General features: G+C 42.5%; 2 protein-coding genes across 2 annotated transcripts; one reads left to right on the plus strand and one right to left on the minus strand.

Moving 5' to 3' along the window:
- Positions 1-923: 923 nt before the first annotated feature.
- On the minus strand, positions 924-5213 carry LOC133899561 (uncharacterized). Its single transcript, XM_062340559.1, has 6 exons — positions 5080-5213; positions 4671-4982; positions 3222-3434; positions 2852-3000; positions 2708-2776; positions 924-2544 (listed from the first exon to the last, which is right to left on the minus strand). The coding sequence occupies exons 2-6, from the start codon at positions 4950-4952 to the stop codon at positions 1218-1220; spliced, it is 2040 nt and encodes a 679-aa protein (XP_062196543.1). The 5' UTR covers positions 4953-4982; positions 5080-5213; the 3' UTR covers positions 924-1217.
- A 12020-nt stretch (positions 5214-17233) lies between these two features.
- On the plus strand, positions 17234-22205 carry LOC133899271 (uncharacterized). Its single transcript, XM_062340250.1, has 7 exons — positions 17234-17618; positions 18328-18475; positions 18715-18906; positions 19403-19531; positions 20033-20202; positions 21169-21299; positions 21804-22205. Exons 1-7 carry the CDS (start codon positions 17423-17425, stop codon positions 21879-21881), a joined length of 1044 nt encoding a protein of 347 aa, XP_062196234.1. The 5' UTR covers positions 17234-17422; the 3' UTR covers positions 21882-22205.
- Positions 22206-22666: the final 461 nt, after the last annotated feature.

Below are 22666 nucleotides of genomic sequence, written 5' to 3' on the forward strand. Positions count from 1 at the left end.
TGAGCCCGTTGAACAGTTGCAGATATAGTAGTGGCCCTGAAAAAAGCAATCCGCAGATGATTCAGGTGATGGTCGGTGTACAATCGATCGACTCGGCCGGACGGACGGCTGCACAGTTTATATTTGCAGTAACTGTTCCTCAGATGTGTGATGACAACAAGCCCTGTGCAAGCCTGGCTGCAGATGCATCCATTGGCCACTGGTGCAGTAGTCACTACTGATGCTGACCACATGGTGCACACATGCATCAGTAAATCAACACAACTGAAATAGAGAAACAATTGCAGCTGTCTCCCAGTATCTTGCCATCCAGGGGTCAGGGACAACCTGCCATACATGTGAACTGCAGACCATATATAGCCCAGGATGAGGATCCAGCAGGCAGACAGCTTCTCCATATGTGAAGCCAACAATCATGCAGCAGAATTATTACAAACCAAGGCCTGACGCCGGCGAGGCTCGCCGGCAGCTTTGCCGACAGGGCGCTACACGTCATGGCAGGTGAAGCTATAGCTCAAGGCTGCCAGCCATTGCTGCCCCTGAGGGAGGACAGCCACCATGTTAGCATCCTCAGGAGCAGTGGGGGAATCCACCAGGCTCCAGTGTGTAGACAAGGTAGAAAATGCCACAGGGTGAGCACTATGCAGATGCAGATAGCGACTGCATCTGCATGCATTTGCGTGTGCAACTTGCAGTGCTTGCCATTGCTTGTTCCTGCAGTGGGCAGAGCCGCAGAGGGGGAGCACACTCAGATCTTGCAGCAGCCCATCATGCAGGAGATTTGCAGCCACAGATGAGACCATGCAGTAACATCTAAACAGTAGTGGCAAGACTACAAGAATTCATGGTAAGCCACATTGTGCATTTGTGCATGCTATGTGAAATCTCAAAGATTCTCTCTCGTCACAAAACAGTGGGAACTGTTAAGGAATTCATGACTTGATCATTACTCACATCTGCAGGTACTTTGGCATATTGGTGACAACGGAAAATATATACAGCTATGATGATCTACTTGGATCTGCAAACAGTATGGTTCGGTGACTTGCTATGAGTTTCCGCTAGATACTTTTCTCTGAGCTGCTGAATCTTCAAGACTACCGCTTCTTCTCAAAAAACGGAACCAAGAAAGGAAGAAGAAAAAACTGTGTATGAGAAACTATTTCACCAATATTATGAGAACGAACTTCCATCAACAGTAAGGAACACAGATCTAGTTATGCAACATTTTGCTTGATCTCGTTTGTGATTTCCTGGAAAACCCGCAGACGGTTCTGTGGCCTCCATGATCCTGTGCTTCCTGCATTATTTTGCCTGCGATAAGTGGCCTCAGTGTGACTGGAATACGGAGAGTGTTCATTACCACCAAATGGCACATAACCATGGTCATATCCGTCACACTTTGATTTGCAGTCAAGAAAAAGCGCACGCTGAGATGCACTGCTTCTCCATGGTGCTTGCTTGGTTCCTGGAGATTTCTCATTGAGATGAGTTGTGTTAAGCCTTTGGGAAACTCTATTGCTGAATTCTTTTACCTTGTTCTGTCTCCATGTTGGAGCAGTCCTGGTAGGCTCCCAGTTCACGTTGTTATCCATGGACAGTTTGGAGTCACAGAGTCTCCATGAACCTGCTGAGAAACTTTGTAGATGACCACCCATGGCTGGTCTTTGGGGGGTGCTGCTTCCTTGAGAGGATGGTGTTCTATACTCCTGCTCACTTGCATGCTTGCTGCTTTCATTTTGCTCAGTAGTGCCCACACCAATGGTTGACTTGTCATCACCCAATTGCTGTTCATCCTCATCCACTGTGTCAGCCTGCGGTTTATCATCACCCAATTGTTCATCCTCATCCACCATGTCAGCCCATGTTTTTCTAATACCTTTGGTCAAGAGTTTCCCCTCTTGCACAGGATTCTCACTAGCATCTGGGTTTACATTGGAGTTTGGAGGGCATTCAGTTGGAATAGCAGTCTGAATTTGATCATGTATGCTGATTTTTGGTGCCTCTTTAACTAGCCGCTTTCGTAGTTTTTCAAGTATTGACTGAGGTGTAGCAGCATCATTGAACAGTCGAGAAAGATCTTGGTACTCCGTACAGTCTTTATTCCTCTCTCCACCTGCAGTAACCAAAATGTGTGGTTCTTCACGCTTCAACTGAGTTATGGGTGATGGAAGCCGTGAATTGCAATCCTCATGCTTCTCTGCATCTGCGGAAACTGAAATATGTGGTTCATTATATTTCAGTTGAGTCAAAGGAGTAGATAATGTTTGTGGTTGTGGATCTTCAAGCTTCTCCACATCAGCAGCAAGCAGAATCCATGATTCTTTGTATTTCATCTGAGTTATGGGAGAAGGGAGTGATTGCGACTCAAGTTCCCTAAGCATTTCAGTTGCCCGGGAAAGAGACTTCACATGACTTTCATCATCGCAGTTGAAAGGTATAGCTTGGAGAAGGTATTTAGCTTCAGTCAACTTTCCCGTCTTCATCAAGCAGATGGCTAAGTTACACTCCTTGTTGTAGTCAGCTTCTATAGCAAGAGCTTGCCTGTTCCAGGTCAGTAGAAGCGAGTTATTTTTTTCCGTTTTTGAGATACATGATAGATGCACGCACGTTTAGTATTGTGGAGGGTTTATAGGTCCATCCACAACAAGCCATTTGACAAAATCCTATTCATCTGAAATGAAAAAAAAATGAACTCAGAGTTTACCTGTAGAGCATTTCTGCTTCCTCATAATTCTCAGATTGCATATAGGCCCATGCAAGGTTCCCCAACAATCTTTACGATAAACAAGGGATTAAGAATGGTGTTTACAGTCAAATCTCAAATGGCAATATAAAAGATGTGAAGTACCTTGCTTTTTCATCCCTGAGAGAGAGATAGACTACTCTTCCATGAGATTTAGACAGTTTTGTTTTCCACCGGCCAGAAGCGAGCTCCTCATCAACAATTCTCAGCTTCATAGTCAGCATTTCAATCTGCTCTTCTGTCCTACCACATTTCTGGTTCAACATGAAAATTTATTGGGTTTCAGATAATTATACTGGTCACATCTTCGTCCAAAATTCATTTGATAATTGATTATTAGCAAATGACTCATTCGCATTGGACGGTGCACTTTTTAAAATGTGTTCCATATATACCTGTATAACCAGACCTAAAAACTAGGTGAAAGATTCAGCTTATAAAAGTGACTTTTTTTCTTCAAAGATCACAAAGATACCTTGTACAGGTCAAGAAGAATATTGTCAAGGGACTCCTGAGCTTCATAGGGACAACGATCACGGAAGGATCTTATTGCCTCAATGGCCTCTTCAGCCCGATTTGCTTGTTTCAGTACATTGGCCATATCCTTCAGTGCACTCTCAATTCGGTCACCACTGTTTATAGCCGCCCAGAACAATGGAACTGCCTTGTTTGGGTCCTTTTCAATTAACTGAAATGATAGAAACAAGATAATGAAACATAAACCTTGCATATTCAGCTTATGGTTGGTCCTATGTTCAGGAAGGCAAATACAATTTTATTCACAAGTCTGCAAGAGCTCACGAAATAAGGTATCTCTTTGTGAAAATGCAGGTAACATGTAAAAAGTATTTAGCATGTTATGTGTAGAAATAGCAAAACATCAGGGAAAAGGAGCATCCACAATTGAAGGTAAAAACAGATGCCAGAACACATAAAAATCTTGACCTAATAGTTTCAGTGCAAACTTTTGGTACAACAGATTTCTGGTAATAAGATGTCTTGACATGGAGAAGGACCAAAATTTTGGTTTCACTTGTTGATTTTCAGTTAATTTATCCTAACTTTATTCGTGCGGAGTAATTTCCTTCATCATTCGTTCTTTTGTTGCAGCTACCTGGTATCCTGATACAATGGAGGAGGATGTAAAACAACCAAACTATGCTTCAAAGCTACTACATCCGTCTTCCCCAATATGCTACTCTTGAGTTTGCACAGACACACAAGGCTGAGCCAGCTGCACACATGGCAGACCAAATACCATTACAATGCAGCTTACAGGGTAATTATTTGCTGATGAAGGGTTAAAAATGTTTACGGAATTTAGGTTAATACCACATATTTATCCACATTTACGCTAGAGAACTAGCTTTTAATGACATTTCGCATTGTTTGCAGAGGACCGTTGCAGTCTCAACAATTGAGCAGTGTTAGAGCAAATCTAACATTAATGGTAGCCATAATTTGGCAGGCAAGGTAAGGAAGCTAGAATTCATTGTTATCACTGGTAAACAGGGAGAACATGTTAAAGCAAATTTAATTTATTTTCAGATATTATGGTGTCTCGTATATCTCAAATTACACAATCAGAAGGAGAAGCAGAAGCGACCACACATGCATGTGTAAGATAAAAATCCCTTGCTACACACAGTTCTCTTCTTAAAAACAAGTTAGTCCTAGAAGGCTTGGTAGAACTAACATGTTAATGGACTGGGCGAGGCAAGATATTGATCAACGATCATTGTTCCTTGTTCATGAGAAGTGCCTAAACCATTTCATGGTAACAGTTCCCAGTTCCTTGTGTGAGCCGAAGATTACGATTTGCACTAATTGTTGATCTTGCTAGCCATATTTAGTCGCACAATGCTAAAATTCGGACCCTAAGCATGACCGAAATGGTTCCCAACGCATGCCGGCTATGAATTACCTGCGCCTGCTTCGCCCGCACGTACGGCGAATCCAGGGAAGGCGGCGGCCTTGGCGGCCGGGACAAGCACCCACCGGTCGACGGCGGCGTCACGCGAGCGCACCCGCCCCCGCTCGTCGGTGGCGTCACGCGCGTGCAGAAGCAGCCCGCGCTCACGGGCGGCGTGCCGTAGCCCGAGCTTGAGACGCCCGCGGGGGTGGAGGTGCCGGGGCTCCACCTCGGCGGCGCCCCTGCGCCCCTCGGTGACGTCCATGGTGGCAGCCGCCTCCCACCGCTCGGCATCGGTCGCGGGGTTCAACTTACGTCGAACACCTGGCGCGCAACGAGGCGAACACACGATTAGGCCCGGGATTTCCCGCGGGCGGCGGGACCAGTGCGCGCGTCGTCGGAGCGGGATGGGTCACCTCACCTCGGTCAGTCCGAAGGACGCGAAACCGTAGCCTTGCTTGCTCGTGTCGCGGCGGCCACGGCCCGCGAGTTCTCCCGGAGACGAAGCGCGCGCGGTGGGGCGGAGACGAGGCAACCAACGAACCAACCGTCTCCTCCCTTATATAGAGGCTGTTTGGTTGTGGAAATGGATCGAGATCCTCTAACTTCAGCAACATGAATTCAGAGGTATACAGTAAATTGAGTCGGTTGAATAGTATTTTGTGGTTGGTACTGTAGCATAGGTATGACAGCATTTTGTGGTCGGTTACTGTAGCATGGATACTATTTACTAATGCTGTAGCACAATTTTAAATATTGTAGCACTAAATCTGAACTGTTCATCTATAATCTAATAGCTTAAATCCACCTGAAGTCACTGACTTCACTCATATGTGAAGTCAGAGGATATCAATTTGTGACAAATGGGTATAGAGTCTCTATTCTATTTGATGTTAAAATTTAGTTGTCTTTAAAAAATTTAGCCAATCAAAATTTTTCTATAATGTTTCTAATCAAATTTTTATTGTTAAATCATTTGCTAAAATTTTTAACCGACTAAATTTGAATTTAATCTTAAACCAAATACCATTTTAATAATTAAAATTTAACACTACCTAATTTAGCCTAAAACAAACAGTCTCGTACGGCCCGCAACGGTGGAGGACGTTTGAAATTTCGAAGGGGCGCGAGGCGGTCGGCTCTTAGCGCTGACGTGGAGGAGCCGCGGGGCCCGCCTGCTCACGTGGACGTCGCGTCACGGATTCCTCGTTCGCCCGGGCGCACGAATGAATGACTTGGACGTAGTGAGTGCCGCTCATGCGTCTCTTGTGACAGAGCTTGTGTATCAACTGGAGGGGTTATTTCCGGTGTTATTTGCACCCGGACATATATATTGGAATCCAAGGATTCAAGTGTCTAACTCGGCGAAAAAAATTTGAACACATGAAGTATAATTTGGAATCTGATTTGAATTTAATATCTGGTTCGGTAAAAAAAATAGACATACGAATATATTTTGAAATCTCACTCAGATTCGAGGTGTCCAATTAAAAAAAATATGAGTGTCTAGGTAATACTGGTTATTTCAGTTGAGTTGTTATATGTTTTGTTAAAAAAAGGCTAATAGGAAATAAGTTCGCACCCAGAGGCACATCTAGTCGAGAACATCATCGAGATAGTGTTACCTAGATACAGATACGGATATTAAAATCTAACTCGAATTCGAATATCTGATTTGGCAAAGAAAATTTACACGAAATACAAATCACAATCTAATGTCCGAATCAAACTCGAACTCGCGATCTCCAATTCGACAAAAAAAAAAATGAAACACAAATATCCCGATAACAATGCTTTGAGATCGGCTCCATTACATGATAGAGCAAAACTTACCTACGAATAGTGTTTTACTAAAGGATTTACAAATTTGGTCGAGGTCGCATGACTCGGCCCCGCACCAGCACCGGTACATCTGCAGGATATTATCTTTTTTTTATTTTTTATATGATCTGGAGCAGAAATGTAGCACAAATGGCCCTGCAGGAAACAATTCGGGTGCTACAGTGTTTTGGGTCACTGTTCACGTACTGTACCATCTCCAGTCGAATTGGTTCCCAGTGCTACAGTAGCCGCTACAGTACTGCGAGGGAGAAAATAGAACTGCAAATCTGCGGAGTTATTGTAGCACGGAAACACGGTAGCAGTACTGTAGCAACGCTGTTCGCAGAGGCTGTCAGCTGGTCCGGAGGAAGAAACAGTGTTTTGTACTGTAGCAGTACTGTAGCAATATACTGTACCTGTACTGCTCACAGGCCTAATAGCGGGATCGAAAAGAGAAAAACAGAAGTAGAAGGTAGAAAATAGGGTAGCTGTTGGAAATGAAAAATAAGGGATGATGTAATAGTGATAGGGGATACTGTAATAGTGTTTTTGAGGAAGAAAATTTGAGATAGCTGCTGGAGATGACCTTAGGACGTATTCGGTTGTTTGCACGTGCGCCGGCTAACTCTGCGCCTGTTGCTTGGTTGCCCCGACCGGCGCTCTTGCTTACATCCATCCGTGCAAATGCATCTAGCGAGTTTGGCTCCGTGTGAATGCCGGAGGAAGTGGGCGTTTCCGCCGCGCTTCGGTGCAAATCTAGTTGTACTTGTGAATTTATTTATTTAACTCTTGATTTTATTTAGTACAAAAGTGGTTTAAAAGTTTTAAACGTTTTCATAAGTAAACTAGAACTCACTAACAACTCATTTTAATTAGTTTGATCTAAAAAATTTAAGTTAATATTTAATTTAAATTCTCTAAAAGTCATAAAAAATTCACTAATATTCTTATAATATGGTGTACTAATTTATAAAAATATTTACAACCCTAAGTTATTTGATAAAAAAAGTGAATTCTTTATAATACAACATATACTCATACGAACAATCAAACATAATCTATTCTTAACTAAGTTAAACATATACAACTAATCAAATAGACAGTATATCTCTCCAATCTAGCTTAACTCAGCCTGGATGAGATATGCAAGCAGATTGAAACCATTTGGGCAAGCTGGGGCTGCATAGGAATCTGCACAGATGTAGTACATGGTGACTGAACTGACCACCTGGGTGTGAAGAGAGAGAAAATTCAAACACTTGTGACATGAAGATGGTTTCAGAAGATATGAAAGGCCGTGGCATGAAGAATCTGAAAAACGCTTGTGGCATGAATGCATTCAAGTTCATGCCAGGCAGACCAGACTGCACATTGTGCTATTTACAAGGGAGCAGAGCATGAGCAGCAAAGAGAGAATAGAAGTCACAGCCTGTGATTTCTGGGGCAGAGAATTACAGCATAGAACACTTGTGAACATTCTCAGGTTTCACCATGCAGGCAGGGAACAGACAGTTTTATATGGGACAAAACAGGAGCTGCCTGATTGGAAGTTTTACACAGTATTACATAGAGCTAGTAAAAGCAAGATGAAAAACTTGTTACACATGATAGTTGGTGTTCATTCTTCATATCACCTGAACTAGAAACAAGATCAACGAGGGCGATGGCAGCTGCAATGATACCGTAAACCATTGCTTGTCTTGTACTACTTCTGGTTATAAATATAGGTCGTTTTAGCCTCCTCAACTATTCTCTAAATATAAATCATTCTCAAACTTCTATGTATTTTTTTCTCTTTTGTTCCTGTTTTGTCCTTGTTTAATAAATGCTACCACTCCCACAAATGAATGAGTTATCTTTTTCAATGCAGAATAAATGAAAAGCAACAAGTTCATTTGATCTACTTTCTTAATTTTTATGCACAAGTTTAAAATAACCTACATTTGAAATCAGAGGAAGTATAAGCTAGGGGTTTTCTCTTTTTACCCATCGATGTGCCAGGGAACGCATGAACCGAGGGGAATCCGAAACTCTTTGGCTTAAATCTGTTTACTTCGTGCGTGCTCCCTGATGCCATCTTGACAGAGCAATAATGTGCCGACAAGAAATGCCGTCCGGTTCAAACAATTTGCAAGATTTTTTTTCAATCGTTCTCGATGTATTGCAGCTAGCATGTCTAGTTCAAATTTCATCTGACCAACTTTGCAACATATGTTAAACCACACTCATCCCAATCAGCAATCAGTTCAACCTGATAGCTCAAATACTGGAGGAGTAAAACATTTCTTGACTGAAACTCAGTCCAACATTATTTTGGAGCCCAAATTCAGACACTAGCAATTTTCGCCAAGCTGACTCAAACTCTTCCCGAGTTTCAGAAGCGTACACACGTGACTTGAAAGCGTTTATCAACCCAGGGACAACTGGGACCAACAGCCGCGATGCAATTTCATTGGCACATTTCCTTCACCTTTGATTGGCTTGCTAACAATCGAGACCAAAATTGTCCCCTTTCGATGATCGATACTGATTGATTTCAGATGGTCATGGAGGCCAGATCGTGTCCGGAGGATGCGATTCGGCGATGAGACGAATAGTTGATGTCGGTTGCGCGAATTTAGCAGAATGAGATGTTCAAATGTCTGTTGAGCTCGTCATTCACAGGATACTAACATTGTTGTCTATTAGAGCTCCGCTCCAAAGGTGCGTCCTTTTTCCTCTCAATTCGACTAGGGCAAGCACACTTGTCCTTTTTATCTCTCAGGAGCACTGGAAGCCGCAAACTGATGTGGGCCATTCAGTGGCCATCTGGAGGGTCAATTTTCTGTCCACTTGAGGACGTTTAGTGGGTGGGATAAGAGTGGACGATAGATTACATCTATTTTTTTTGGGACGTTTGATCGAAAAATGGATAGACAAGGTCAGTCAGCTTTGAGGAATATTCTTCACCAATGCTGGATAGACTGAGCCACCTTGTCTAATTATGATAGTTAGTAAAAATGATTAGTGATAGCTAATTAATATTTATTATTGTGATATTATAGTTGATCAGTGTAATTGGGTTGATTAGTGTACTATTTGTGTGTCAATTAGACTACATTTAGTGATAATTAGCATATTTTGTTATTAATTAGTAATTACTACGATAAAATTAGTATTGATAAGTGTTAGTACACATTGATTAGTGTATTACTAATAATTATTATTATTTGAAATTAAGCGATATAATTTAGTTAATTATTCTCATCACATTCATCCATGTCCATCTGACAGCATCTCAGCGAGATCCGGCCATGGAGGGTGCAGCTATCGATGTGCTTGAAGTTGAGGGCATGGCGAGATTTGATGGGGGCATCTCAACGCCTCAACCGGAGGACCTTGTCAACGAAGTCAAGGTGGCGGTATGCCGGTGACAGCTCCGTCACGACCACTCTTTAGGGTGGAACGAGGCGGAGGCACGCATCGCTAGCGGTCAGGGTCAATGCAGGTGGCACGAGTGGAGGTGCGAAGGTGGGGGAAGGGAGGGGGACGAAGAGTGGTGGAGGTGGATGGCAGTGCGGGGCCAGGCGCCGCGGCCAACGAGCTCGAGCAAGCAGCAAGGAAGAAGAGCAGAGAAAGAAGAAGGCCAAGGGCATACATGTCTTTTCATGCTCAAAAGTGGCAAAGGAGCATGTTTTCTTCTCTCTCTCGTGACATTTGAGCAAGAGTATTGAGGAGGATGACATTTGGTCATGTGCCATACGGTAGGGTGGCAAAAACTTAAATACCTCGTTTCCAAGACATAGCCAAACAAAGCACGAATAGAAGGATTTCCAAAACATACATAATGTTTGCAGGGAAGGTTGTAACAATACCGTTGTTTACTTCAGTGGTGCCATTGGTGGCGCCTACTATGACGTAGTTGTTTGCTTGTTGTAGAAGATGTAGTTGTACATTGCGTGGTCGGTGTAGACGAAGTAGATGTACAAAACCGCACGCCAACAGACAGAGAAGAGCGTGAGCAGTCGCATGGAGAAGCACTCCCAAAAACCTTATTCGCCTTCTTCCGGTGCAGGATCTCAAAGGTGGGGTTCCAGAGGACTGCTCACCCTAATTCCAGTGCGAGCAAAAACAAGGATGTAGAAGTATATGTAGCAGCAACAAAATAGTGAAATGATGGAGAAAACTTGGAGGCTTAGGTGCTATTTGGTTGCTGCCCTAAGCAATATTTACCTGAGCCTGAGCATGCCAGGCTTCACAAAAATTGTGTTTGGTTGCTACCCTCATTCATTGCATGACTCAGGCGAGAGGCTCAGGCTCAGGTGCTCGAAAACGAGCTCCTGAGAACTCGCTACTCCCTCTAATGCATGCCTGAGTTGTCAAGCTTTGAGCTTCCTCGTGCTCCCACACTACAATAGGCGGCGTGAGGTGAGCTCAGCCACCAGCTCTGCCTCTTCCCTCCCGCTGCGCGACATCAAGAACTCGCTACCATCTCCCGCCTGAAAGTGCATCTAGCCCGTATGTGTGATTTTGGTAATTAATGACAATACCCATGGACTAACAATGGTGTTGAGTTTGTTAGTAGGTTGTTTCATAGGTGATGCATGGATGAGAGATATGCATGAGCTCTAAGTAAATAGGGAGATTGAAAATGCATCAAGATGAATGAGCTCTAGATGATGCTCGGGTAAGTTATGACAATGCCTATGGACTAACAATCATATTAATAATTGCTATTAGGTTATTTCATAGGAAATGTATAAATGATGAAGCATGGATTCTTTGAGAAATACCATGAGTTCAAATAATTGCATCAAAAACCATTGAGATTTTAGTGATGCTCATAAGAAGAAGAAAAAGCTCAATAAGATTAGCAATAAGTTTGAAGGCTAAGTTACTTGTGGAGATCAAGTAACTAAAGGTATGACTTGTCAATAGAGTTTTATAGACTAACCCGTATGCTATGTATTTAAGAATAAGTGGGGTTAGGTTCTATATGAAGATTGACAATATGCATGAAGGCTAATAAGTTACTTGTGGAGATCAAGTAACTTAAGGTATAAATGTTGTCATTTAGGTTTTATGGACTAACCCATGTACTTTGTGCCTGAGAGTGGGTTGGGGTTAGGATTCATAAGAAGGCATAAGTTGAATTGAAATCATATATGCCAAGAGTGAAGAACAAGAGTGGACTCCATATTTGATAAAATGAATTCCTTGAAGATGTCGAATACACAGTGGTTTTCTATGGCAAAACGGTGAAGAGCAAGCAAGACTCGGCTGCGATGGACCATCCGTGGTGAAGGGCAAGCAAATGGCTTGGCGCCGAAGGACTAAGGCGATGGTGAAGAGCGAGTAAAGGATTTGCGCCAATGGACCGTGCAAGGCCATGAGAAGCTATGAGTGATTCGCATCAATCACTTGAGAAATCAAGAATAGATGGAGTGAAGATTTTATGAAAGTTGGCAACCCTCAAAGGTTTGAAAGTAAGAAGCGGTACTTGAAAGTATTCAAAAGGCTCAAATTGATTCAAATGTGTTTTATCTTTGAAATTGAGTCTAGGTATGCCGCACTATTAAGAGGGATGCAACGTGAGCTAATTATCGTATCTCAGTGCTCAAGAGTTCCCAACCAAACCCAAGTGAGAGTTTGTTGTTAAAAGTCCGGAGCGGAAAGAGCGGAAGTGTCCAAAATGGGTTTTGGAGTGTTCCTAATTTGATCCTATGTGTTTTAGATTATGAATTCAGTTGGGATGTGTAGCCCTCTGAATAAGCTTTCTATAGAGTCCAAAATCGTCGAAATCGGACTCCGGGATCAAAAGTTATCGCCGTTTTTCGGAGGTCAACTGTGTTGTGGCCGGAGACTCCGGTGTAGGCCAGATCCTCCAGTACCTGGAAAGGCCGGAGACTCCGGTGAAGTCCGGATACTCCGGTACCTGGAGTGGTCGGAGACTCCGGGAAGTCTCCGGGGCTATTTTCTGTGTTAAGTACCGACCGGAGACTCCGGTGTAGGCCGGATACCGGTAAAAGTCCAGAAAAGTGCATAACGGCTAGTTCTAACACATTCTGTGACCGTTCTGACGTCGTTTTTGGAATTGAGACCGGATACTCCGGTGTTCACCGGATACTCCGGGGTAGGTGTGTCAGAACAGCAACGGCTAGTTCTTTTGAGTGGGCTATTTATACCCTACTCACCCCATCCTTTGGGGCTACTGCAAGGGCATGAAAAGAACATCCTCTAGAGCTAAAAGAACCTCTCCCACTCCATTCTAAGTGTGTGATTTGAGAAGAAAAGTGAGTTGGGTTGAGAGATTGAAAGATTGAGTGCAAGTGAGCTAAATCCATTCTTGAGCACTCGAGTTCATCGGCAAGAAGTTCGATTGCGTTTGTTACTCTTGGAGGTGAAGCCTCCTAGGCGGCGCCGAGGAGCACCCAAGGTTGTGGGTTGCCGCGGAAGTTTGTGAAGGGCTCGATTTCGCCTCCGCGAGGGAAGAAATCAAGAGTGGATCGAGGAAAGCGGTTGAAAGAGACCCGGCTCGTTGGAGCTTCCTCAACGAAGATGTAGAATTTACAGTGATGAATTCGAACTTTGGGAAACAAATCTTTGTGTATCCTCTCTTGTTTCCTTACTTTTAAGTTCTTGCTAAAATCTTTGTGTATATTGTTCGATCTACTTGTTTGTGTGTATTTGAGTGTATGTTCTCCGTGGATCTACTTGGAATCATCTCCAGAAACACACAACATCACTTGGTTTGAGCTAGAACTCTCCACCCATCATTTTTATTCAGTTTCGGGCTCAGTTCTGTACAGAATCCGGAGAATCCAGACTTCACCGGAGTATCCGGACCTGTACAACCCGGAGACTCCTATCTTCACCGGAGTATCCGGCGAACAGTAATTTCAGGCTTATGAACAGTGTTTTCAGACTTTTTCAATTTAAGTTTTATTGCATATCTTTTGCTAGAATTGAATAATTTTAGTCACCTTAGGATTGTAATTTTCACACTTATTTAGGGTGATTGTGCACTAGTTGAGCCTAGCATATTTAGGTTTTTCACTTGTGAAAAATCCGTTAATTTATATTCCGCTGTAAGTTTAGGCCAACGGTAAAAAGGGGACGAATTTTTGTAAAACACCTATTCACCCCCCCTCTAGGCGACATTATTATCCTTTCACCGCCCCCTCCACCAACATGGCCGAGGTGAGCTCGCGATCCATTCCACTCCATCGATCTGATCTCATACCGTATGGTCCTTTCTAGAACCAATGCCTTTGCCTGGCCCACGACGGTGACTGGGTAGAGCGGCCAATACCGCTGGTGGAGGAGACCTGTAAATCCGGCAGTTCTTGCTTTTTCCTCTTTTGAAACAGTAACCACAAATCCGTGAAATTTGCGACACAAACCAAGAATTGGATCAAACTGATCACACCACTATCTTATACATCTCCTAACGAATCCATTTTGGTGGTTGCTAACTGAAAGTGCATCTAGGCCCCTATGTGGGTTTTGGATAATTGATGACAAATGATTAATGAGTTTATTAAAGTTATGAACTTGTTTTAGTCCCATCAAAGAAGTTAAATGACGTTGGCGTCCCTCAAAAGAAAAAGAGAAGCGGTATGTAGTCACTCAATAGATTTAAATTGACTTTGTTTTCGAATTTAAGTATAGGTATGTTATACTATCAAGAGGGATGCATATAGATAGACTTGAAGATATCTCAGTGCTCAAAGTACCCATTTAGACCAAAGAAGAGAGACACAAATCACCTCACGAATACCAAGAAGTTCTAAGTCTTAGTCTATACCCGGAGTCTCCGGCTGACCCGAATACTCCGGATTACCCGGAGTCTCCGAGTTCAGCTCCGGCAGGAGGTGTTCAGTTAGAGCCTTGTGTTTTACCCAAAGTCTCTAGGTTGATCCGGATAATCTGGGATCTATCAGTCATCCAGATCCTCCGTATTGGGTTTTGGACATGGCTCTCGATTACGCGTTAAATTGTCAACCCATGTTGGGTTCCAGATAGGGCTCTCGGTTGAACCCGGATAATTCGGATCAGTAAAAAAACATTGTAATGCCTTTTTTTTAGAAGGTTAAATACCTCTCGTCCTCTCCATTTAAGTGCTACTGTTGTTGAACCAACTTGAGACAAACACATTCATAGCTATTCAATAACCCTCCTAACTCCTCTATTGCATCAAATCTTGCAAGGTTTTGAGAGTTGGGTTGAAAAAGTGAGACTGAGTACTAGTGAATATAAATCTATTGTTTGAGCACTTGAGTTCGTCATCAAGCCGTTGATTCGTGTTCACTGCTCTTGGAGCTCCTAGATGGCTAGACGTTACCTAGAGAACACCTAAGCTTGTGGAGTGCCTCAAAAAGTTTGTGAAGGTCACTCTCGCCTCCACAAGGGAAGAGGAAGCTTTGAGTAAATCCAAACTCGATTTTCATGGTCGCTTGGTGAGGATAAAGATTTAAAGAGACGCGGCTTTTGTGAGAACCTCAGGAGGCGTAGGATCGTTTGATCTGAACTTCGGGAAACAAATTCTTGTCTCCTTTACTTTCTTCTATTCTTTCTTATTCTAGTTGATCTTTTAGAAAAGTTATCCGATCTATATGTTTGCGAGTTTGTAGCTGTAAGTGGTTGATAAAATTATCCTTAAGCTTCCTTTGAAACATGTGGTAATCCTTAGATTTAACTAGACTTGCCTAGTTTTTCTTAGTTTTCGATTTTCTGTTCCATCCGGACTATCCGAGTTAAGCTAGGAACCTCCAGACCCCGAAGTCTCTAGATTAATCCGAAATATCTAGAATATATAATTCACTATGAAATTTTAATTTTCAAAAAATAACTATTCACCCGCTGGGCGTCATAACGTACATTTACTGACACCCCTTCTGCTAAGCCTTGCTGCCGGCGAGCTCCTCGATTTGGTTCGTTCGTGAGATGCTCGGAGGGATAAAGCACTTTTGTGGTCACGTGTTTCTCTTGAGAAAGCGTATTTTCAGGTGCATGTTTTCTTCCCAGGCAGAGAACAGTAGCCAAACAACTCTTTCTATATCATGCCTGATCAAGAAAGCCAGTCATGCCTGAGCATGCATCCTTTTTCCTGGGCAGCAACCAAACAACCCCTTAATTCCTTCATGCGTAGGACTCGTCCTTATATAGGCGCGAGTAGGAAATCTAAATTGCTTCATCTCCTTGTAACTAATGTCCCTTTAACTGTGTGAGAATTAAATGGGGTGACCCATTAATTCCAATAACCCCTTCATCTCCTGAAATTGAATCACTTTACCTCCTGATAACCGACGCATGGGCGTTGGGATTTTGGGGTGACCCATTAATTTCAACACATATTGTCTCTTCAAGCTAGCTTGGTGCAAGGACCATACAGTAGGCGAGGGTTTGGAAAATCACAATTAAGGCTCTTGAGGATGACTACAACATACCAAATGGCGGAGTTCATTATGGGTGTGATTGGTTGCTCTGTAAAGATTTTGTCCGTATAAATCATATATACAGGCTGAACGAAATCATATTTGTTGAAAAGAAAAGTATTTGATTGGTTATATATGTCTGGACAGGCTGAGCTAAGTTTCTGTTTGGTCGACTAAATCTGAGACCACATGAGTGGATGTAAGAGTTGAGACTGTGATTGATTATTTGAATGAAAATAATTTTATAACATTAACAAGTGGATCCACATGTATGAGCGGATGTGGGAGCTTGTATCCGTCAAGACAGGCTGAGTCAGGCTATGGGCGTACATTTGCATCCGTCGAACCAGATTGAAACAGCATATACGAGCAATCGAACACGTTTTCTTTTAGATTATATGCATTCATCATACCATGTTGCTCTCATAAGGGCAACTAATCAAACCCTATGTTATAGGGTCCGCTTGAGCAAGTTCAATTAACGGAGCAGCTTAACACCATCATCTAGAGATGGATATAACATGAATTTTATACTGCAAAGTCAGCATATCTAGCACAATTCCAGGGCTCTTACAATAGATTCAATGCTACCGCAATATGGAGAGTACATTCCGAGGGCAAGCACAAGTTCTTTGCATGACTACTGATTCAATCCAAACTATTAACGGGCTGACAAGCTCGTTTTGCGCAACTGGCCGTGCAATGCGGCCTGCCCCTTGTGTGATCAAGAACCGGAAACGACACTCCACCTTTGTCTACAATGCTACTACGCCAGTGAGGTTTGGGAGCGGGTGTGTGCCTGGACGAATGATGTAGTCGCAGTGCCGGCGGCCAAGACAGTGATGGAATGGTGGAATGCAGCCATGGAACCAATCCCAACAACGCAGCAAAGAACAGTTGCAGCGATCATGATGTATACAACATGTCGTATTTAGAAGGAGCGCAATAGGAGAGTCTTCGATAGCAAATCGCAAATGCCGCTGCAAGTTTTCAAGCAAGTTCAGAAGGACATTGCCCCGTGGAAGCTCGCATGTGAGCAGCCTATTGTATCTTTTCGATCGAGTTTATTCAGTTTTCTATGTAATACACCAAAATGTACATCTTTTGACCTTTCTTTTTCTTAAATAAAAGAGCAATGCTCCCGCTCATGGTTAAAAAAAAATTATAGAGAGAGCGCATAAAAATACAGACAACAACAAAAAGTCTAGAAATTTTAAACTCTTCTCTCGATGAGTCCGAGCTTCAAAACCCAAAGTGTTTGGTCGGCTTTTTCTATCCTTGGCAAAGAAGCCATTTTTCAGTCAGGCTAAACTGCATCACCCATCCTTTTCCATTTGGATGTGTACACTTGCTAACCATGGATTAGTTGGTTGTTAGAAGCTCATGAAGAGAGAGGGCCAAAGATGTTCCCAAACACACACGCCAAAACGTCTTTTTTCCGAATAGAAAAGATTCTCCTCTTCATCGGAGTTTGACTCACCTTCGATCTCGCGCACCCCGAGAAGAGAGGAAGGGAGATAGGGAGATATGGGCGGCTACGAGAACGGCGACTCGCCGGCGGGCGCGGCGGCGGAGGGCGGCGTGATCCTGGGCGTGGATGGCGGCGCCACCAACACTGTCTGCGTCTGCCTTCCGGCCGCAATGCCGCCGCCGGAGTCGCCCGGCGCAGTCCCCGTGCTCTCCCGCGCCGTCGCCGGCTGCTCCAACCGCAACTCCGTCGGAGGTAGCCGCGAAAGGAACGTCTGATTCGGGGCGTGCTTGATGCGTGCCTCGTGTTAAAAATTGGATCTTGGGAATTGATTAGTGGTCTCCCTGTCAATTTTTGGGGATTTCGGTGTCCTTGAATGCCACAAGTGATGCGGGGTTCTCGAGGTTTACAGGAAATACTGGATCTTGGACATTAGGGGAGAGTTCCAGGGAAATAGATGAACTGCTTGGATAATTCTGCTTGTGTGTGTTCAGTTTTTTTATGTGACCTCTTGTTCATGGATTTAAGAAGATTATGTCATTCTGTAGTACATCCTGTTATCATCTCAATTGGCTCCAACTTTTCAATCATTTGATGAAGTTACTGAAGAGATAATACCATTACTTGTGCTAAGCATATTGCCTGTAGAGTAGTTGTGTAATTTTTATTGACGGGGACGGCATTACTTTAAACTCATGTTGAGACCATCTTGCCTTAACTTCCTCTGTGATTTTAAACTAACAGCATGCCCATGTTTAACCAGAATGTATTCACAGATCATATATGTTTTGTAAGTTGCAAGACATTATATAATTGGATCGTGGGAATGTTTTTTGAGTGATACCAAATAAGTTTTCACTGTCATGGTATGTACGGGTAGAATATTGGTATAGTATGGGTAGGATAGTGTATGGCAGAAGTCTTTGCTTAAGACATACTAACCACTTTGTCCTTTATGTATCAGAAAGTGCAGCGTTGGAAACACTAGAGTTGGTCATGACAGAGGCTCTTGCGATGGCCAACACAGATTGTTCAGCTGTCCGTGCAGTTTGTTTAGCTGTATCCGGAGTTAACCATCCTTCAGATCAGCAGAGGATGCTGGAATGGATACGGTATAGTTCTCTCTCCATATTAATAAAAATATATTCCCCCAAAAGGAAACTTTTACATGGTCCATGACAACTACTTGATCTCATTTGATGCCTTCAGAATAGGCTGGTACAAATAGCAAAATACATAGTAAATCTCCATTTTCTTGTTCATTTGCACCACCCCAAATGCTACCAGGCAAAGAAGGAATTAGTCAAAATTCTTCTCTTTTACTGTTAAGTGAACCTTGTTTGATATCCAGAGATCTGTTCCCTGGCCATGCCAAGTTTTATGTTGAAAATGACGCGGTGGCAGCTCTGGCTAGTGGTACAATGGGAAAGCTACATGGTTGTGTGTTGATTGCGGGCACTGGAAGCATTGCTTACGGGGTCACGAAAGATGGAAAAGTAGCGAGAGCAGCTGGTGCCGGGCCTGTTTTGGGCGACTGGGGTAGGTAAGTTCCATTGTTTATGACAATAGGATACTTTAAGTAATCCTAAAGATAAATGCATTATTTAAAGTTGGAACACCATTCTTTGTTTAGGACTTCGGTTGTTAAAATAGATATAAGTTCTTTCAATTTCCCTGTGTACTTTTTCTTCAAAGTTCATATCTGATTTATACCAGATAATACATTAGTTATTTTGTAGAAATTATGAAGTTCTATCTAGTGGAGAAGCCATGGCCATTTTGAGCATGACATAATGGGCTGGGTGTTAACAGCCAGATAAAACATTTAGCCTGTCATGTGCATGATATGATGTTGTATCTTCTGAGAAGTGTGTGCCTATACTTTTTCACACTTCCAAAATCTTGAAATCCTTCGCTAATTGACGGGTGCAGTTTAAAAGATTTGTTCAGTGATTGTGAAACCTGTTATTGTGTGATTCCAATACTGTTTACCTGTGACAAAGGAAAATGTAGGTGACTATATGTGTACATTAATGCAGTGGATATGGCATTGCTGCACAGGCCTTGACAGCAGTAATAAAAGCACACGATGGTCGTGGACCACAGACTACTCTTACAGGAGAGATCCTGAAGAAGCTTGAACTTTCTTCACCAGATGAATTGATTGGGTAAGTTCTCTCACAAGAGCATCATCATTTGCATACAGGTTATATTTCAGTTGTGCATCCTGCAAACTAGAATGATAGCTTAATATGCTCAAAAAGATGCACTGTTGTTGCAGAACATAGATCATTTGTGTCGAAGTATGTCCAGTACTTTCTGTAACAACCATTGTATGGTACAATATGGTTCATCAATGTAAATATAAACCTGACCAGGCTTGCATTGTTTACACAGGCTTTTAGCGTTAGGCATGAATTCTTATCCTTTTTGGGTATAGCTAATGGCTCTTAATTTCTTTTCTCAATTCATCCTGTTGGTGCACCAAGCTTCTTGTATATGATATTCATATTTTTAAGCTCCTAGAAAGATGGTATTTCAGTATTTCATAAGAGAGTAATATCTACTGGAGCTTCCAAAAACATCATGAATAGTGTTCAGTGCTTCAGCTGATAAAACCACTTGACATGGAATCTTGTACTTACTTGTCACCCTTGTATCTGGCACAGGTGGACATACGCAGATCCATCTTGGGCTCGTATTGCAGCACTTGTACCTGTAGTGTTATCTTCAGCTGAAGATGGTGATGAAGTAGCTAACAAAATTTTGTATGATTCAGTGCAAGAATTAGCTGATACTGTTATAGCAGTTGTTCGGCGCCTTAGATTGTGCGGTGAAGGTAATGCTTATGTTGATCATGTAGCATTATTTGCCTTTAATTTTTCCACCAGCTCTATTTTGATTAAGCGAATGGAGAAATTGCATCTGCTACATAGCAGCACTGGTTGGTACTTGGTAGCCGGCTGGGACAAATTGGTCGGAAAGTAGGGAGTACAGTAACTAATTTCCTTCTCAATTGTTTTTTTCGTCCTTTCGGATATATTCCATACATTGATGATAAGGTTTCTTGAGTTTTCGAATAAAAACTAGACCAACTTGGGAGGAACTAGGTGGCTTTTTATTAAGAAGAAATATGCACCCAAATTTGTGTCGAAGAGGACTCGAACTTGGGTGGTCTAAGCGTACATCCACACCGTCAACCAACTGAGCTAGCTCAGTTCCTCATAAGGTTTCTTGAGTTTATATATTATTTCTCTGGGGTCAGGTAGTGAAGTCAAGTCCTTCCCATAAAAGGATGTGATTGTATCTTATTTAGTAAAACAAAGAATGAGCTGGTCTTTTCTCTGCCAAAGGTTCTTCCATCCCAGACTGGCCTTCTGCTGTTTTGCATGTCAGTTATCCTGTTGTAATGTATCATTTGAGGCTGAAGCATGCAGCAAGTGTTTGGTTTTGCTGTGATAAATGGGCATCAGACTTAACATGCTCTTGTGGGGTCCAGTTATGGTCCAAATATTAGATGTTGTGCTCTATTTCTTCTAAGGAGTATACTGGATCCAACCTGAGAATTCTGGCTTTGGTCCCAGATATTCTGCTTAGATTATGTTGCCATTTCCAAATGTGGTGCAGGACACAAGTCGATGTATTGATGTAACATTCTGAACAAAAGTATATGGGCAGGTCCGACCTGTTAACAGGATGCACCAGACATCACGTGCATTTCATTAGATATCTATATTGTTAAGTTGTTACTGATAGGAATAAAGCATTTTTGTATATTCCTGAAGGTGCTTCTTACTCTCTGCAGATGGAAAGGACCAGTTTCCACTTGTTTTAGTTGGAGGAGTCCTGGAAGGAAATAAAAAATGGAACATCAGCGGCGAGGTTGTAAATTCCATTTCCAAGGTCTTCCCTGGTGTCCATCCTATTCGACCTGAGGTTAGTATATGTATATCACTAGTATAACCTGTTGCGAAGTTTATTTCTGAATGCCGTTCTCTCAAGATTCAAACATTCTAAGGGTTTGTACTGTTTGGGATACTATCACTTCTGATCTTGGAAGTCATCAGCTTTTTTCTCAGTAATTTTAGACAATATTCTAAAAGGCATTCAGTGCTAGGCGGGCAGTGATGCCTTTCGTGTAATTGGGGCTAGGCAATCGTCTAGGAGGGTTTGGTGTTCGATTGGGCACCAAGTAGGAGGGTGGCACCTAGCGCCCAGGTGCCCCCTAGGCCCTAGTTGGCTAGGTGGGCGCATTTTAAACCACTGATTTTCGATGTTAAATTTCATCTGTAGGTAACATAGTTGGATTTAATTGTGCAAATGTTTTCATCGCACCAAAGAAGCTATGATCAATAGTTTTGGAAAACAGGGATAGTTCTGTTCCACTATTCAGAAATTGCGCCTCATGAAGCTAAAAAAAGTTTTGTCATGTAATTTCAGGTGGAACCAGCATTGGGTGCTGCCTTACTAGCCTGGAGCCATCATCGCAAAGGGTTGAAACTGGAAAATGGAAGTTGATTCCCAGCATGTGAGGATGTCAATTGTACATGAAGGAGTTGGCCAACCGAAGGATAAATTTGGTCTCAATGGCACATTCATCAGCATCAAGGCTGCTGTTGTGTAAATAATAAATCATGGATGGATGCAAAAGAATAATTCTCTGCATCATAAGGCAGACGAACATATAGTTCTGATGTAAGTAGGTAGCGTGTTGAAAGAATCGTTTGCTAGATTCTAACTCTTAGTGGCATGTATGTGTGCCGTTGCGTTTGGAGGCAAAAACATGCATCATTGTATCTTGGATGATTCATCTTCAAATGTGATTTTCTACTTGTTCAGTTTTCTTGGCCTCTATTAGTTGAAATGTTGATCTGGTGCAACCGAATTTCCAGCATTCGTTTGCTATGTATGATTATGACGAAGGGATGAGCTTGCACAAATTTGCTTCGAATTACTCTCTCTCTCTCTCTCTCTCCATCCATTTCCATTACAAAACGGTAATACAAGAGTTTTTCTGTCAGGCAGAAGATGCAGAGGATACTAAGAAAAAGGCAGCAGACAAGGGGGAGGGAGGCTTAACATGATCCTTGTTTCAGCGCAACCCAACTCGATACAAGTTAGCTGTAACTGATTACGATGGGTGTGTTTGGGTCCTGGACGAGGTTTGTAAAGCTATATCATATAAGCAGGTTAAGAAAAAATAATCTAAATAGAATCATATTTGTTGTAAAGAAGAGTGATTAGTCATATCTGTCTAGATATACTGAGCTAAGTTTCTACTCCTTCTAGTTGCAAATGTAAAT

Source organism: Phragmites australis, chromosome 18 (assembly GCF_958298935.1).
Source record: "Phragmites australis chromosome 18, lpPhrAust1.1, whole genome shotgun sequence".
NCBI lineage: Eukaryota > Viridiplantae > Streptophyta > Magnoliopsida > Poales > Poaceae > Phragmites > Phragmites australis.

Coding starts and splice junctions, on each gene's coding strand:
- LOC133899561 (XM_062340559.1), bottom strand. CDS start 4,952: ATGCCGAGCGGTGGGAGGCGGCTGCCACCATGGACGTCACCGAGGGGC. Junction 3,001..3,221: donor TTCTTCTTGACCTGTACAAG/GTATCTTTGTGA, acceptor ATGTTGAACCAG/AAATGTGGTAGGACAGAAGA. Junction 2,777..2,851: donor CTCAGGGATGAAAAAGCAAG/GTACTTCACATC, acceptor TTTATCGTAAAG/ATTGTTGGGGAACCTTGCAT.
- LOC133899271 (XM_062340250.1), top strand. CDS start 17,423: ATGGGCGGCTACGAGAACGGCGACTCGCCGGCGGGCGCGGCGGCGGAG. Junction 17,619..18,327: donor CAACCGCAACTCCGTCGGAG/GTAGCCGCGAAA, acceptor TTTATGTATCAG/AAAGTGCAGCGTTGGAAACA. Junction 18,907..19,402: donor GTTTTGGGCGACTGGGGTAG/GTAAGTTCCATT, acceptor ACATTAATGCAG/TGGATATGGCATTGCTGCAC.